Here is a 17493-nt window from a genome sequence, read left to right as displayed (position 1 = left end):
AAATATAACGGCAGACGAATCCACACGAATCATAGAGAAATTATTGCAAATAAAAATCGATTGAGTATACAATTAATTCATATTTGTTTCACGGTTATTAATATTAGAATAATTTATGTTTAGACAAAAATAAAATACTATTATATATCTTAAAAAGTAAATTATTGAATTGAATAGATTTTATCGAACGGTACATGCCTTGATGAATGTCATCGAATACTTTGGAACGCAATACAAAATGCATTTTGACGATAACAAGTATTTACGACTCGGTGTTATCATCTTCCATTTCCGATTAATGTTTGGTGTCGCATTTTAACACATTGGCTTTCCCATAAGTTTGATTAGCGTCCGTTTATGTTACGTTTTACATCGCTGAGTTTACTTTTTATTTATGGATGGTTAAACATTAGTTACGAAGAAGTTTTGCGAATGAGTACCCTTATCGAAGGTACAAAGTTCAAGTATACATGCCTATCTCTGTCTTTTTCTTACTCTCGTCTCGTATAAACCATGACAAAAGTTTTCTTTATTAAACAATTCACGATTCTATTTGTCTCTCGAACATACATAAAATTATTCACGCATAGTACAAAAAGAAATATCGTTTTATAGTACAAAAGACATCGGTCCTTGCAAATAAATTTCTTTCATAAATGTATTATCCTTAAAAATATATTTTTAATTTAACAAGAATCATATATAATTTTCAATTTCAATGAAAATCATCCTATAAAATTTATCATTTAATCAAAGAATCAACAATCATAATTTTACTTTACTTTTATTTATTGAATTTTATTATTTATTTATTCAACTATTATAAATATTAGTTTTCATTTATTTAATATCGTCTTTTTTGTAAAAAAGAAAACGAAAATAGTTCGTTCTTCTATGATTAATAAACTCATTGAGATTTGATCAAATTTAACAAGCACTGAATCTAAAAAGAACTCAATTTAAACAGAACTTAGAAGAAAAAGAAGAAGACATATCCTAAGTAGAAAGATCCAGAGATGAGACATATAAAAAGATATCGATTTATATTCTCTTTCTCTATCTTCTTTTTCCTTTCTAGTTTTCTGTAGACACTTTGAACCTTCCTAAACCGTTAAGACAGCCGGCAGGAAATGGTTTCCACCACTCAAGACTCCTCTAAAGCCGCCACATACGAAACAAACATTTTTCATCTACTCGAACGGTCGGTAAATCCTGAAAATTGTCTCCTTCTCTCCCACCTATAATCCTGTTTGGTAGAAGAAGCAGAAGAAGAAGAAGAAGAAGAAGAAGTAGAAGAAGTAGAAGAAGCAAGAAGAAGAAGAAGAAGAAGAAGAAGAGCAACAACAATAAAAAAGAAAAAAAGAAAAGAAAAGAATAAAAAGTCCGCTAGGAATCGAATGATAGGAAAGGAAGAGCAATGGCTAACTGTAAATGTATCCAGCTTGAGAAGAATTCTCGATGAAGGTAAAACGGGGAGATGAAGAAAATAATAAAAAAGAAAAATGGCGATGGCCAGACGGACGAAGTAACTAATAATGAGGTCGACGTAAAATAAGAAAAAAGAAAAAAAAGCAAAACAAAACAGACGACAAAAAACCAAAAAGAAAAGCATTTAGGAAATAAAAAAAAAAAAAAAAAAAAAAGAAGAAGAAAAAGAAGCAAGATAAGAGTCCGAGCAAACAGTGATACCCAAGTAGCTCGTAACTCAACAAAATATTTCTCATTCCTTGTGGAAGTTTCTTGTGGTATGTATATACATTGGCTTGGTATGAAGCAAGAGCGCGGGAAATATTCTGATGTCACCAAGGAAGGATAATTATTCCGTCTCACGTCCTGTCTTTCTCCCTCCTCTCTCTCATACACTCCCTCTCTCTTTCTGTTTGCCCCTCCTTCCGACCGATAGGATAGTAACGAGTGTATGAAAGAAAGAGAGAGAGAGAGAGAGAGAGAGAGAGAGAGAAAGAGCAGAAAGAAATAGAGGAAGAAGCAGCACGCGACATGGTCTCGAAGGTGGAACAACTGTGTTGGAGGACGCGAGAAGAGATATGGCCTCACACACACACGTATACATAGTCACATATGTACACATTCGAGTATGCTACAAACGATTGAAAGAGGGGAGAAGCTATAGAGAGTGTGTGCAACTTCGAAATATCTTTACTCGTGCTTCGAAAGACCTACCGTCCTGATACTCTGTGTCAAGTATCATCGTATACGTGCGTGTATGCGTGTATTCACTAACACACACTAATAATAGGAACGAACGCAACGTCGAATAGAGATACACGAGTAGTAACGCGTGCGGTCACGAGTGCATTTCTTCCTTCTTTCCCTCCCCCTCCCCCACCCTCTATCTATCTCTCTCTCTCTCTCTCTCTTATTCTTTTTATTTCGCTCGTTTACTGAAATTCGCATCTTCCTTCCTTTCCTTCCATCCTTTCTTCTTCCGATGTCGTCGTTGTCGTCGTCGTCGTCGTCTTCGTAGTTGTCGTCGTCATCATCGTTGTAGTTGTCGTCGAATGACTCGCTTAACGAACAACCTGCTTCTCGGTGAACTCGAAGAATCTTCGATGAAGAAAAAGAATTTATAGAGACGTTTGACGGATTCGTTTATCGCCTTACGAAGATCGTTCTCTTGTTTTCGGTTTTAAACTGAACTGAGAAGATAAGATAAAAGATGGAGAAAAAAGGAATAGAGGGATGATGATGATGATGATGATGATGATGATGATGATGATGATGATGATGATGATGGCCAAATTAGATTCGTTCCTCTTTACGTCCATCTTTTACGTATTCGTCTTCGCAAACTCTTTGAGTTTCACGATTCTTGAAAGCGAGGCTACGAACGAAGTAACTCGGGGAAGATGCTGTGTCCTAGAATCGTGGAAAAAGGAAGAAAGGGAATGGAGGGAAACGAGGTGTGCCAATTTAATCGACGACGATGCAAATCGCACCCTTCTTCCGTTTATCGAAGGTATGTAAGTAAGCCAAGTTCTATTCCTTTCATCTAATCACTCTTCCTTCTCTTACTTCTCTTTAACAATCGAATCTTCTCCCCCCTTCTCCTCATCTTCTTCTCGACTTTAGTTTTTCTTCTTCCTTTTTTTTTTTTATTTGTTTATGCTTTTTTTTTTTTTTTTATCTTTCCACGATAATAGACCCCTCTTTTCCTGTGTTCTCTTTTTTTTCCCCCCTTCAAGATTTGTATTTCCTTTCGGGAAAGTTTACCCTTCTTTTTTTTTTTTTTTCTTTTTTTTTTCTTTTTCTCTTTTTCTTTTTCATTTCCATCTTCGAACCGCAACGAGAACGACGACGACGTTTATTCTCGGCCATCGTACGGTTATCGACACCCTTACAGATCTCTCTGATTTGGTTAATTCGCATAGTCTTTTTTCTTTTATTTCTTCTTTTTCTTCTTTTTTTTTTTTTTTTTTTTTTCATTTCTTTACCAGCCGTTATCGTATTTCCATTCGATCTTTCCTCGTTTTCTTATTGACATGTTTCGAACTATAAATTGGTAGACACTTGATTCATAACCTGATAAAATTGTTACTTAATAAGAAAGAATTTTAATGAAACCTTTTAAAATTAACCGGTCTTTATACTCGTGACATTGATTATAATTATAGATCCTGTCAAGAGGTGATAAATGATCGTTTGATTCTATTAAAAGAAAACAAGAGGTTCAAATGAGATATATATTACATATAATTATCAATCGTTATTTTTCTATTAATAAATATGTGAAATATCATTTGTTTTATCTATTTACAATTTATTTTTCAAATCTTAATATCGAATAAAATTATCATTAATTATAAGCTTAAGTGAAACTAATTATGTAAAAGATAAAAGAGAATTAATATTATTTTATTGTGTATATACATATATATATATATATATATATATATGCATGTATGTGTATATACGTAATTATATATCCATATTATTCGATCTTATAAAAAGGATAATAACTCTGTTAAAAATGAATTAATTAATGCGTACCATCAAATATAATGACGTCGCGAACGATATCTTTTCTGACAGAAATTGTTCGGCACATATTGAACGACTAATTAAATTTTTACGAGCCCATAAACGGCATTGTGATAGGCCAGACATATTCCATGATAATTCTTGCGTAGACGGTTATTTTAGTGGTCGATAAATGTTTTCGAGGAAAAACCAGTAATGGTACAGTCGAGACTCATGTCTCTCCTTCGGTTTATACAAATATACACAAGCCGTAGTTTTTCTTGTTTTCTGAAACATGAATGTATATATATATATATATATATATTTTTTTTTTTTTAATTAACTCTTTTAACAAAGTACTCCTCTAAATGTAAAAAACCTTAGAAGACGTTTTTATTCGTTCAGAAAAAATTTAACCTATTATTAGTTGTTCTATCGAATCCAATCTCAGGAGATATAATAAAACTCATAAAATAGTTAGAAATGGCAAGTGAACCGGTCTGAAAATAAATTAAAAGCATTATTCTCCCGATCCTTTGACGTTGAATATTAAATGACATTACACTTTCGTTGATTTTATAAAAAAATATCATTGGATTCACATTAGAAATTAAATGAAATCAAAAGTACAATCGCATAGATTATTATTATTTAGTTAATGAAAATCTCTTTCAATAATGAATCAATAAAAAGAGTAATATAATTTGTATAAAACAGTTAGATTAGATCTTTGATTTTCTTCTCTCTGGTCATGCTATAACGTCCGTCTCACGTTTGATTTCAACGCCGGAATAGAATCTCAATCGATCGTTAAGTTTACATCTCGAACGGTTGATTTTCTCGCTTTGGAATTTTTCTAACGAGCTCGTAGCACGAACAGCGGTAAACTGGTATACACCATGAAGCATCGTCGTTGCGTTCCATGGCGGTTGGGAAGTTGGGAAAACGGCAGTTTCGATCGAGCGAAATCACGACCAACCGACCAATCGAACGAACGAACGAACGAACGAACGAACGAACGAACGAACGAACGATTAAACGTTCCCATATGGAATTTCAATCGGGTGGAACACGAGGATCGGACAAAACAATCGTTGCTTGTTCCTAGGTATACGTGTATTAGCTATATGTATATGTGAGTGTACGAGAAAGAGGAACGCAGAAGTCCCGGCCAAATTATCCAAACAGAGAGCGCGCGGCTCACCCTTCGGGATCGATACCATGCGCGCGCGTTCTCCTATAACGCACCGACACACAGCTATATACATATATATATATATATATATATATAGCCATCGACTTACTCTCTACCACCAGCATGTATTTATGTTTTCAGATAATACCGAAATGACGAGTACCATGGTGGACTCATGGGTATGCTTCAATGCTTGTTTCGAGTATCGATCTAACAACAGTTACATCATTCTTCAAAGGTTTCTCAATCGTAATGAATCCTTTAACATTAATCTAGAGGAACGACAAGTTAATGACAATAACAGTCTATGTGGGATAAAAAAAGAATTAAAAGAAGAGACCCATTATTGTCAAAGTATTTTGACGCCATTGAGTTTTTGGGGTGCCAACATAGTTGTATTCGCAAACGTTATCTATATCTTACCATATCTTATCGTTGTACTGATTTATTCGACGGTCTCCGGGCTACGTAAACGCGCTTACGATGGCGCGGTCCTTTGTTACAATGTTTCGCAGGTCATCTTAAACTCTATCCTCATCGCCATCGGATGGTCCTTACTCTGTCGTGTCACTCTCTACTTCTCGGTGTACACTATCTCCTGTTTGGCCCTGATGTTTCTATCGATATCTTCCACCTTCTGGCTCTTCGTCATTTGCATCGACATGACCCTGGTCATCACCAGACTCCATTGGACGCCACCAACCGATCCCAAACAGCAACGAGCTCAAGAAAGACGAAAGTTTCTGATATACTCTGTTTGGGTTTGGGGTATATCCTTCGTGCCGACGGCTATTGCTTGTATCGTCGAATTATCGCCTTTAGTACCAAAGAACTCGCCTATCAAACCAAATTTTCATAACTTTTCCAACGGTCCCAATATAGCTGTCATCGTCTACGTCGCAACTATACCTATACTTATTTGTCTGATGAACAGTATATTATTCATTTATACAACTTATAAGATAATCGTCATTAAAAAGTCTATTACTATCGCGAGCAAGACAAAAAATAAAACCAACGAATCCTATTTTATGTTTCTCAAACTTTACTTTTTAATGGATTCACCATGGATTACCAGTGCTCTTGGTGCCATCTATACCGAACTTTGGGTGTTTAAGTTTCTTAGAATGATCCAACCGATTCTAATGCTGATCGTTATATTGCCAAAAGATTCACTTGGGAATAGTTTTCATAGGTGTATTTTCTTTAAATATAAATCTGTTAATCATAACAAAGAAAATGTGGAAATAAAGTAGTACCGTTTCTCATTCAACTGTGACAGATAATCTTGAACGTGTCTGACGTTTTTTAATTCATGAAAAAAATTAACAAAACTTTAATGACTTGTGATAAATAATTCTGATAAAATTATAGTTAAAAATCACTTTTCGCATGATCCATCTCTTCAATGATTCGGTAACAATGTTCTCTACATTACCGATCATTCTTAAATAATGTCCAATGACTTTTTAAATTAGACAATAATTATCTCAATAACACGCAACAACAAATTTTACTTCGATCGTTTGGTAAAACGATTAACACGCACGAACGATGATTCATTTTGTTACGAATCCGCTGTTTACTAAAGATAACCAAATGCAATTAAATTGATTGCACGAACGAATAATATCAGTATAATTATTACTCGAACAATATGTTACGTTAATTACATAAAGACGAATTATAAGTTATTAATTAAACGATCCATTAAATATTTCTCATAAAAGATTGACGTTTATTAATCCATCGTATAATGTCCATCTCTGATATATGTCTATGAAGAAAAATACAAATAAATATTTATTACGATTCGTAAAAGAAAAATATGTGAATGTGACTTACGATTAGAATTTTTATTTTCAAATTTTAACGTGAACGAATAAATCCATCGAAGGAATATACATTATTACTTCTTAATAGGGTTTAGGTCATTTATCATGTCCTTTACGAAAGGAAAGCAAAAGGATCGTCGAATTGGAACGAGCATCGTACGATGATGAATGATCATTTAATGCGATAAATAATATACGATGATTAGGATAAGAGTCAGCAATTATAAAGAATCGTTCCTGAGAATGATGGAACGCGTTCCGCAGCGCGTTAACACGGGCGAGTGCATCGAGACATGAGGGACAGACTACTAAACGTTCGCGGTCAGTGCGGTCATTGCAGTTACCGTAAAAGAGAAGCTCAAGCGACTTACTATTTCAACAACGTCTTAACTTCGAGTCTCACTTTAGTTTCTAGAAGCATATTAAACCTCAGGAAAGAAACGACGAAAAAAAGAAAAAGAACAAAAAAAAAAAAAAGATAGAAAGAAAAGCTTGTACGCCAGGTCTTTTTATCTTTTCTTTTTTGTATTTTTCTTTTTCTCAATGAAGATCATTTTCTTTCGCTAAAAATTATTTTCTTTTCGTATGAAAGAATATATATATATATATATACATATATTCCTCTCATATTTACTGTATTACTTTTTGTATGTAATTATATCGTTAATATTATTTCGTCGAGAAAATATATACTCTCTCTCTCCCTCTCTTTATCTCTCTACCTCTATTTCTATCTCTATCTCTCTTTCTCTCTTTCCGGACAAATAAAGTAAAAAGAAAAGAAAAAAGTTCTATTCTCCGTAAAGTAATTGTCTTTTCTTTTTTCCTTTTGTTCCCATATATATATATATATATATATAAAAGAAAAAAAAAGAAGAGAAAAGAAAATCGTTTTTCGCACTTTCGACAGACAAGTAAGCTTTGCCCTTTGTGTTCTTTGAGACAACCATCCAGGTCTCTCGCCTTGAAATCATTGCATATACAAACAAACGGTTAACGTGAAAAAGCATAAGAAGATTACAATTTTATAAGAACTAAAAAGAGAAAAAGAGAGAGAGAGAGAGAGAGAGAGAGAGAGAAAGACAGATAGATAGATAGATAAATAGATAGTGAGAGAGAGTGTGTGTGTATATGTATGTATGTACGTGGGTGTGTATGTGCGTGCATGTAAAAAGAGAGATAAAGATAGAATCCTCCGGAGTCGAGTCTAGAAGAAGAACAAAGGTTACTCTATCCGTCCCGTCGGTCGTCTAGCACGCGCGTTGAATCCTCGAAGAAATAGAGAAGTCGAGAAATCTTCTCGGTGCAAGGTGTCTCGCCCCCGTTTGCGTTCTCAATCGCTTCCTTGCTTCGGAAATGGACGTACGATGCCAAGCGACGTGGCTTTTATCGGAGGAATCGGTCTCCACCTCCTTCTTTCTCTCCCTCTATCACTTTCGTATCGTTCTTCACGAATACCCTGTACAATGGTCATATATACATATATATATATACATACAAGTACGTACCAATGACTACATACATACATATATATATATATATATATATACATGTATATGTATGTTTATGTATATGCATGTGTGTATCTGTGTATATATACATATATATATATATATATACATACTCATATGTGACCACCCTTGGTCTACAGTGCTTTTACCTGAGAGACTAGGCCGAGTGTTTGTGAAACCAGCCGAGCTAAAGTTACGAAGAGCGTTCTTAGCAACTCCGTTGCTGCTCCTTAAATTACCACTCGAATTACTTGACCTACATGTATCGACCGTGCGAGCTGCTAACCACCCTTCTCTCTCTCTCTCTCTCTCTTTCTCTCTCTCTTTCTCTCTCTCTCTTTTTTCATCTTGATCTCGATCCTGATCTCTAGGTATAATACTATGCCGAACGTCCTCGCAAACCGACGAAAGATTTTATTACCAAATGTTGCAATGATATCGATTATTACCTTACACATCGTCATTACTTGATCCCTAATCATCATCCTCTTACGATGAACGGCTCACCATATCTCTTGTCCTTTCTGTACTCCATCGTTAATTGGGTTACCGAGTTGCTGTAACCTTCGCTTACAATTTAATCATACACGAATTTTCACTCTGATACCTTTCCTTTATTTCATTCGACAATTTTCAGTATAATCAATCATATTTTACGTCACGCTAATTAATAAGTTCGTTTGTGAATTTGGCCATTTTCTTTTTTATTTACTTTATGTCAGAATATTAAAAAAAAAATAAATAAATAAATAAATAAAATAAGACAAAAGAATGAGGAGAAATGATAAGGAATTATTTTTTTTCATTTTGTATCTTTTGAAAATTTTGGCAAGATACATAATATTTTCCATGATTATTAATAAAAAATTTTAATGAAATTATCATTAAAACGTTTAAAGAAAGATCAATATTAAAATAGAAAAAGGAGACAATGGAAATTGTACAGAAAATATTATTCATATGTCTCAGCCTATTAAGTATGATATTTTTACGTTTTTCATTTTACGATATCATTCTATTTACGACATGTATGTACACCTGTTACATCTGAGATCCAGGTCGTGAATTCGAGTCGGATTGAAAAGGTAATACGTGAAAAGCTTCCACTCGACATTTCTACCGGGAACAAGTGTACTTTTCCAAATTAATACGATATTATCAAGATCTTGTAAATAAAAAGAAATTCTAGTGTATCAATCACATACAGTAAAATGAATAAGTAGAAAATTTATAATCACGCATCGTTTCATTCGAAAGGATCTTTGATAATTGATTTTAATTGTTTAACAATGAACAAATGGATTTGCCCTTTTTACATATTCTTTACCTGACAACCTAGTTCCTTTTTGAATTTAATTTTCACTAAATCCATCTAAGTACAAAGTAGGTCGTTTTCAACGAATTTGGAACATTCTTTAGAAGATAATGTTTTTCAAATTTTATGAGACCGACCCAGATCAAAAATAAGATTTCAATGATTATTATGATCCAATATGCACATGAATCATATCTTATACATATTTATCTATTCATAAAATATTACCTTTATAAATGTCTAGATTTTTCATTCATATGAATCTATTAAGACGGCTTTCTAAAAACTTAAAGTAAAATTAATATCGTTAAAATGATCTATCTAGAAATTAACAAGTATAGTGAAAAGGAAATATAAAACTTTTTATATTTTATCGCATTATATTCCTAAACGAACTCGTTTGTACTTCAAATATCCTTGATCTCAAAGAATAATGCTATAAAATGTAAACGAGAAAAAAGCTAAGGAAAAAAAAAAAAAAGAAAAAAAAAGAAAAAAAAAAGAAAAAAAAAAAGAAAGAAAGAAAGAAGAAGAGAATCAATCTTCTAGAGAATCTTCGTACTTTGTTGAAATTCTTTGTCAAGATCAAATCACGGGACCTTCCGAACGAGTCGCAACGAGCACGGAATACGTAGGACGGATGTCCACGCACGATCGCGCACAGTCCTACGAAATCACCCAAGTACGAATGCAGTCACGCGTGTGCGTCTATGCGAACACAAAGAAAATACGTATGACGAAGAGAATATTGAGAGCGGGGACAACCGATGCCGATTGGTATAAAGTCTGCTCGCTCGGTCCTTCTTACCACGCAGTCTTCGGGGCAGCAACCAGCACAAACGTCCAGACTCCAATTACCATGGATTTCAAAGTAATCCAGCGTTACTAATTAATCCATTTCTTTCATTCCATATCTTAAGACCGATCCTGCGTGAATTTTTGTCTAGTTAAAAAAAAAAAAAATAAAAAAGAGGAAGAAAAAGAAATAATAAGATTAAAAATCAGATAGAAAGATGATGTAATCTTTCAAGATATCAACCATATTTTTAATCCGTATCTGTTTCCTTTTTATTCGCAGACTCTTGGGTTTTTTATGACTCTTCTGGCAGCCTGTCACGGAGGCATTCTGCCTGCAGCAACTACAGCAGTGGGACTTGCTGCTGCACCAGCCGCGGTTCTTCGAACAGAAAATTACGATCCCAATCCTCAATATAGTTTCAGCTACAGCGTCGCCGATGGACTTACCGGTAACTTTTCCTAAAATTTGTATTATTATTTACAATTGGCATGATATATTTATTCAAATTTTAATTTATTTCTATCATAATTTATATCACTTAAGGTGATAACAAGGCTCAAGAAGAAACACGGAGTGGCGACGTCGTCCAGGGTAGTTACAGTCTGATCGAACCAGATGGTTCTCGACGAATTGTCTCATATGCCGCTGATCCAATCAATGGATTCAATGCAGTCGTACAGAAGGATCCTAGCGTAACTGTAACGAAAACCGCCGTAGCTGCACCAGTTGCACCGGTCGCTGCTGTAGCCGCTGCACGACCTGCCGTGGCAGTCGCAGCACCCCAACTTCTTGCTCGTCCTGGACCAGTCCTTGCAGCTGCAGCAGCACCAACCGCGGTAGCCCTTCGTCCTCAGGTAAACTTAACTTGATCATATACTTTCAAAATTAGTCCATTGTTTATCTACTTTTTTACTCGAATATACCTGACGATATTTCGATTGACTAATTCATCAAATCTTAATAATTGAAAAGTACAAATCTAAATATTCAGATATCTAAACGATATATATTAAACGAGTTTATATAAACAAGCAAGTGTAAGAAAATCCGAGTACTCTGCTGCCTAATTATCTAAACATAAATTACATTAGATTCTTAATTAAATAGAGAGTAATCAAAGATTACACCGAGCATCCATATATCTGAATATTCAATTATCTCTATCTAGAATTTGTTAAAAATGATATCCGATATTAGTTTAAATTACAATCTATAATTAAATCTTCTTAAAATATAAAATTAACATAACCCAATTATCCTCCTATTAAAGTGATTATCTACAATAACGATAATGACGATTGATCTTTAGATTGCTCTTGGTGCACCCTTGCTTCGATCATCTCTGGTTGCTAGCTCTGGCCTGGCAGCGCCTAATTTACTGACCACGAATCTTGGACTTGGACTTGGAATCAGGGCAGGATCGCTCTACGGTACGCAAGCTCTTCTAGCGGGTACTTACGGAGCCGGTGGCATCGTGAAGGTTCATTAAACCAGATAGCTCCTCGTTCGGCTCGGCTTAGCTCGATGACACGACCATGTCTCACTCCCATTCGCATTTTGTTGTTGTTATTATATCGTTCGCTCTTTGTGTCTTTATTCGCGACGCGATCCCATAAGAATTTCTCTCTTTTCCTTCTTTCTCTCCGACAAAGACTCAAAAACTTCTATATCAATTGTATTTTACATATTTACATATTACGATCATCGATTACTCGTAAGACAACTAGCCACCACAGAGCACAGTTGTTTTCGCGTCTCGTTAACCATTCATCATCATCAACAGCACAACTTTTCTATCGATCATAAGATTTCTCGATTCACGCAAGACCCATTGGAATCACATCGAGTCTTTACTTCGACCTAATCTCTCAGCCTATCGTTCATCGTAATAATCTTGATAAATCCTCGTAGGATTAAATTCCGACGATCTATTTAAGATCTCCTCTTATCATCGAAAAAGGATTCTCAATGGAATTGTGTATCATTGTTTGCTTTTTTTTTTTCTCTCTTTTTCTTTGTGTTTCGTTCGTTTCTTATTTCTTTTAAACGTAAGTGCTTGAAGGAAGTAAACGGTGAAAGTGATCATGGCCGAAGGATCGAGAGATGAAAAGATTTTGATGTTCGGTAATAGCATTCGATCGATCAATATGGATCCTTGAAATTTACAAAATCGAGCGTCGTACCGAAGGAGGAGAAGGAAAAGGATCTATTGGATTTGTCGCACGTATTTACTATAAATACAGGAGCATTAAATATATACATATATATATATACACGTACGTACATATACGTAACATATATATATATATATATGTATATTACATGTATATATATTACATATATATATATCATGTATATGTATACATATATATATGTATATATATGAACGTATCAGGCGATATGAATCTTTGGATATCCGACATTCTGTGACACGTAACGTTTGCGCCTCGACGAGTAGCTTTCTTTCTGCGTTTATCGGCTCTTCGAAAGTTTACCAGGGAGATCGAGAGAGTTCCATGTCGAATCAGCCGAATTTAATATCTATCTTTTTTGCATTATTCCGTCATCGGTCGTCCAAACACCAACCACTACTACTACTACTACTACTACTACTACTACCACCATCACCACCACCACCACCACCACCACCACCACTATTACCACCCCATTTATCGTTTTGCACATGTCCTTCCTATATTTTTTGTTTTAATCAATTTTTGTTTGTTCGTTTGTTTATGCTCATTCTTGCATTATTTACTTCCTGTGTGTGTCTTATTTTTTTCTCTTTTCTCGTTCGTCGTTTCTTGCTTCTCTCGATACACGATTTATCTCGTGAAACATTGAAAGCCGTGATCATAAATATGTGTTCCTAACTCCGATCTTGATTGTCTAAGTTAAAATTTTATTAAATTTTTCTAATTATTATTCAATTGACCTACGGTCCTCACACCGCCCCACCCAACCCACTTCCCCCTCGGCCTTCTCAAACACCACTATCAATACGACTTAACATATACTTGTAATAATCCTCATTCTTTTAAGCATAAGTAAGCCGTTTAATGTACCACGGCACATACCGCGGCACGGATTATATATATATATATATCAGTTGTGTGAACCTTGAAATAAAAAGATAAGTTTTCACGCTAACTATAATTTTAAATGATTCTACGATCCTATCTCCTCTTAATCTGACAACTTTTTGACGAAACAAACTCGAATTCGAAATTCGTATGATTTTTTTTTCTTTCTTCTTTTTATTCATTCGCCAAAGTACGAGAACGTTCAAAGAGGACGTACACCAAGTCGTACTTTTTCGATTTTAAATAAATAAATAATGCTAATCCCCAAAAAGTGTCACCGAATTCGAACACGATATTTTTTTCGTTCATCCCTTTTAAAGAATTCTGTTAACTATTACGTGATTTTTCCTTTTCGTTTCTTTTTTTTTTTCTTTTCCTTCTCTTTTTTTTCTTTTTCAATAAAACAGAATCCCTCTCAACGAAGTATCCTTTCAGGAAAAATATGAATAATAAGAAGAAAAACAAGTTGACAATTAATCGCGAATGATCCTTTTTGTGACATTCGTTAATAAAACGATACCAAGTTCTCGTATAGGAATAGAATATAAACTTGATTAGTAATGTCGCTTGGAAAATGTGAAAATAGTAGCGATCGAAATAAAAACGGAACACTGAAGGATATTGCGAAACAAATTTTTCACGGAAGTCAACGACTCGCCATTGTTGCAAGAATCGCCGCCATATCAGGGAAATAAATTTCGTCCGTTATTGTAGAAAACATAAACGAACGATATTATCGTTGTCGTGTACACACACGCACGCACACACACATACACACGTAAACGTATATACGTACAACGAATACATGTGTTTCTCGCAAGATTTACTCCTACAACAAACGTTTACAGAAAGATCAACTTTTGTCAACGACGACTTCCTCGAGCGCAAATGCTGCCTTGCAGAACGGATAGAAGACACCAAAAGAAACCTATTCGTTGCTTCTTTTTCAGTCAGAGTTTATTCAAAAGGGAGAACTATGTTCCTATCGTAGCGATTACCCTTATACCTTTTCGTAAACGCAGCCAGTGTTCCGTATTACAGTGTGTGTAATACACGCAGCTGCATTTGCAAGAGAAGGGAAGAAGAATTTCCCTTTCTCCCTCTCTCCCTCCCTCTCCCTCTCTCTCTCTCTCTCTCTCTCTCTCTCTCTCTCTCTCTCTCTCTCTCTCTCTCTCTCTACGATGAGAAACAGAGAGATAAAGACAGAGAGCACAGCTATAGGTACAATGACTCTGTTTCCCCTTGTTTAAACAGGCCCCGCAATGAGGGAAATCCTACTCGACTCGGCTCGACGAACGGGAATATATCCGAGATTTTCGGCTGGCGCACGTGCGCCTAAGGGACAGAAATTACTGCTATTTTTTTGCCACGTCGTACGTTTCCTGTAAAACCCTTCCGTTCGTTCTCTCGATTGCCGGTGGCACTCTACAAGAGTATCACAAGATGGCGACGAGAATAAACTCCCTCTCTCTCTCTCTCTCTCTCTCTCTCTCTCTCTCTATCTCTATTTCTCTTTTAGTTCTTTTTTCTTCTTTTAATACAATAGCAATGCACTTTCTGATGATATCTTGATCTGATGATTCCTCTAATAATCCGGTTGATACTATCATACTTAAGAGTAGCATGATTAATGCTTACGTAAGTACATACGCGATAAACGTAAGCTATACGTATTAGATATTCAGGTTGCACCCTTCGTTGTGAGGGGGAGAAGCCTTTTTAGGCTTCTATTTTCCTTTTCTACGCCCATCACCCCTCCCCCTACGTTCTAAAAGTTGAGGGTCACGCTTTCGAAATCACAAATGAGAAATAAGTTCCTACGGGTATGTACACGAACTTGTTGCTAATCTAAGCTAAACTTTGACGTTTAAGTACCTTTCGGATATGTTACGGAGTTGAACAAGTTTGATTTTTTTTCTTTTTGACAATCTTTATCATAACGGAAAAATTATAAAATGTAAGTAATAAATTTATGATGTTACGTACCAAAGAAAAAAATCAAATATTATAACGATCGCGAAGTTTGAAAGATGGATCCATTACGAATAGACGATGACGTAGTACTAATGTAAATACTTGTACGCATTACTATAAATCTCGATCGATTTTATTCTAGCATTGTCGAAAAGTCACGAAAGCGACGTAACTTTTAAATCATAATTATTTGAAAAACTATAATAATTCATTGAAAATCGACTTTTATACACTCTCCCCAAGGCTTTTTTTTCTCCCATTCTCATTTTTCTTCCTTCTTCTTTCTCTTTTCTGTCCGACAGATTATTCATTGCGACGAAGAAATGAAAAGACTATGCGTAAAGAATTACGTATGACGTTGCACTGTATACTTGAGAGTCAAGGACGAATAATAAGAAGAATAGTTGAAGGTGCCTCTTATCTTGGAAGAAGATTGTGGGAAAAATGCACCTCGAACGAACGTTTTCGAAAGATGACAACCAATGCACGACGATATTTGAATTCTTCCTATCGACGATTGCCTTACTTCAAGCAGATTTATGTTTGAGAAGTATGATGCATCACTGACGAGGAATGATGGATGGATGGCTTTGCCTCTTTAACGCCCTCGTAATATAATAAAATCCAAAAAAATAGGGATCACTCGTTAAATCTATTTAACGAATAATATACCATATATTCTATTTCGCGATTGATTTCAATCTCTATCAATGCTTTTGACAATAATTCTTTAAAAAAAAAAAAAGAAATTATATCGCGAAGATGTTCTCTTTTTTTCTTCTTCTTCTTTTATTCACAAAATTTTGCGATCCATCGTTGAAGTAAAAAATATCGTAAGAAAATATTTAAATGTAATATATGTACATAATTTATCCATATACATATAAATGTAGTACATATTCAAAAGTTTTGATTCATACTTCAGCGGATTCCCATAAAACAATTTCTTAACTTGCCCATTTTATTTTTATTTTATTATCGGTTAAATTAAATAATAAAAGAATTAATCGTATTAAATTATTTAGGAACAATTTCATCGTGTTTAAATCTATTAAAGGTTAACTAGATTGTTTTATATAATAAATAAATTTCAGAACCATGTAGCGTTGTAAATTGACCGAGGTGGTTATTGGTTCCTATTAAAAAGTTATGTGTTCTATGGAATCCCTTCAATACGCTTCTAAAATATAGGTCAAAAACAATTCTGGAACAGGCTATATATAACATTTGAAAATTTCTTTATATACATGAACATATATGCATATGTACGTATATAATATGTAATAGTTCCTTGTAATTATTTTATAAAACTATGTGACTTTTTATTGAAAAGAAAACTTGCCTATAATGATGGTTCGTATTTCTTCTCTAAAGATGGCGCTGAACGTTGCAAGCTCGTTGCTCCGTCGGTAACACGAATGAACGTACTAAAGTTTCAATCAATAAAGATGCTAAATTATAAACATGTTTAAATATTATCGACAACTTGTTATACTGAAATAAATAAAAATATTTAATAATTTAATGATTCTATCTTTTGTGCAATCAATTATTTCCCAATTATATTATTACCGACACTTCCATAAGTTTCGTACGTACGTAGTTCATTTTTCAACCGTTCAGGAACTGATGTCGTTACGTTACACATAATACGATGCAGGCTCTCTCTATTTCCTTCTCTCTCTTTTTGTTCCTAAAAATAGTTCTTTTTGAAAATTCTCCAAAGACATAGTATAAGAAAAAAAAGCAAGATTCAATTTTCTAACGTTTTATTTTCATTAACACCATTTATATTTCGTTTGA

General features: G+C 34.5%; 2 protein-coding genes across 3 annotated transcripts; both read left to right on the top strand.

The window, feature by feature from the left end:
- Positions 1-1230: 1230 nt before the first annotated feature.
- LOC124949764 lies at positions 1231-16268 on the top strand. Of its 2 annotated transcripts, XM_047495430.1 has the most exons (6): positions 1231-2977; positions 10419-10705; positions 10913-11081; positions 11177-11487; positions 11943-12063; positions 15993-16268. In XM_047495430.1, the coding sequence occupies exons 1-6, from the start codon at positions 2701-2703 to the stop codon at positions 16235-16237; spliced, it is 1410 nt and encodes a 469-aa protein (XP_047351386.1). In that variant the 5' UTR covers positions 1231-2700; the 3' UTR covers positions 16238-16268. The 2 variants fall into 2 exon arrangements, with proteins under 2 accessions (XP_047351386.1, XP_047351387.1); XM_047495431.1 differs by lacking the exon at positions 15993-16268 and having other exon boundaries at positions 1240-2977; positions 11943-13783.
- LOC124949765 (G-protein coupled receptor Mth2-like) lies at positions 2850-7760 on the top strand. The gene is made up of 2 exons (XM_047495432.1): positions 2850-2981; positions 5315-7760. Exons 1-2 carry the CDS (start codon positions 2945-2947, stop codon positions 6427-6429), a joined length of 1152 nt encoding a protein of 383 aa, XP_047351388.1. The 5' UTR covers positions 2850-2944; the 3' UTR covers positions 6430-7760.
- Positions 16269-17493: the final 1225 nt, after the last annotated feature.

This window comes from Vespa velutina, chromosome 6, assembly GCF_912470025.1.
Source record: "Vespa velutina chromosome 6, iVesVel2.1, whole genome shotgun sequence".
Classification (NCBI taxonomy): Eukaryota; Metazoa; Arthropoda; class Insecta; order Hymenoptera; family Vespidae; genus Vespa; species Vespa velutina.
Note: the sequence above shows the minus strand (reverse complement) of the source record. Positions and strands in the feature narration are given on the sequence as shown.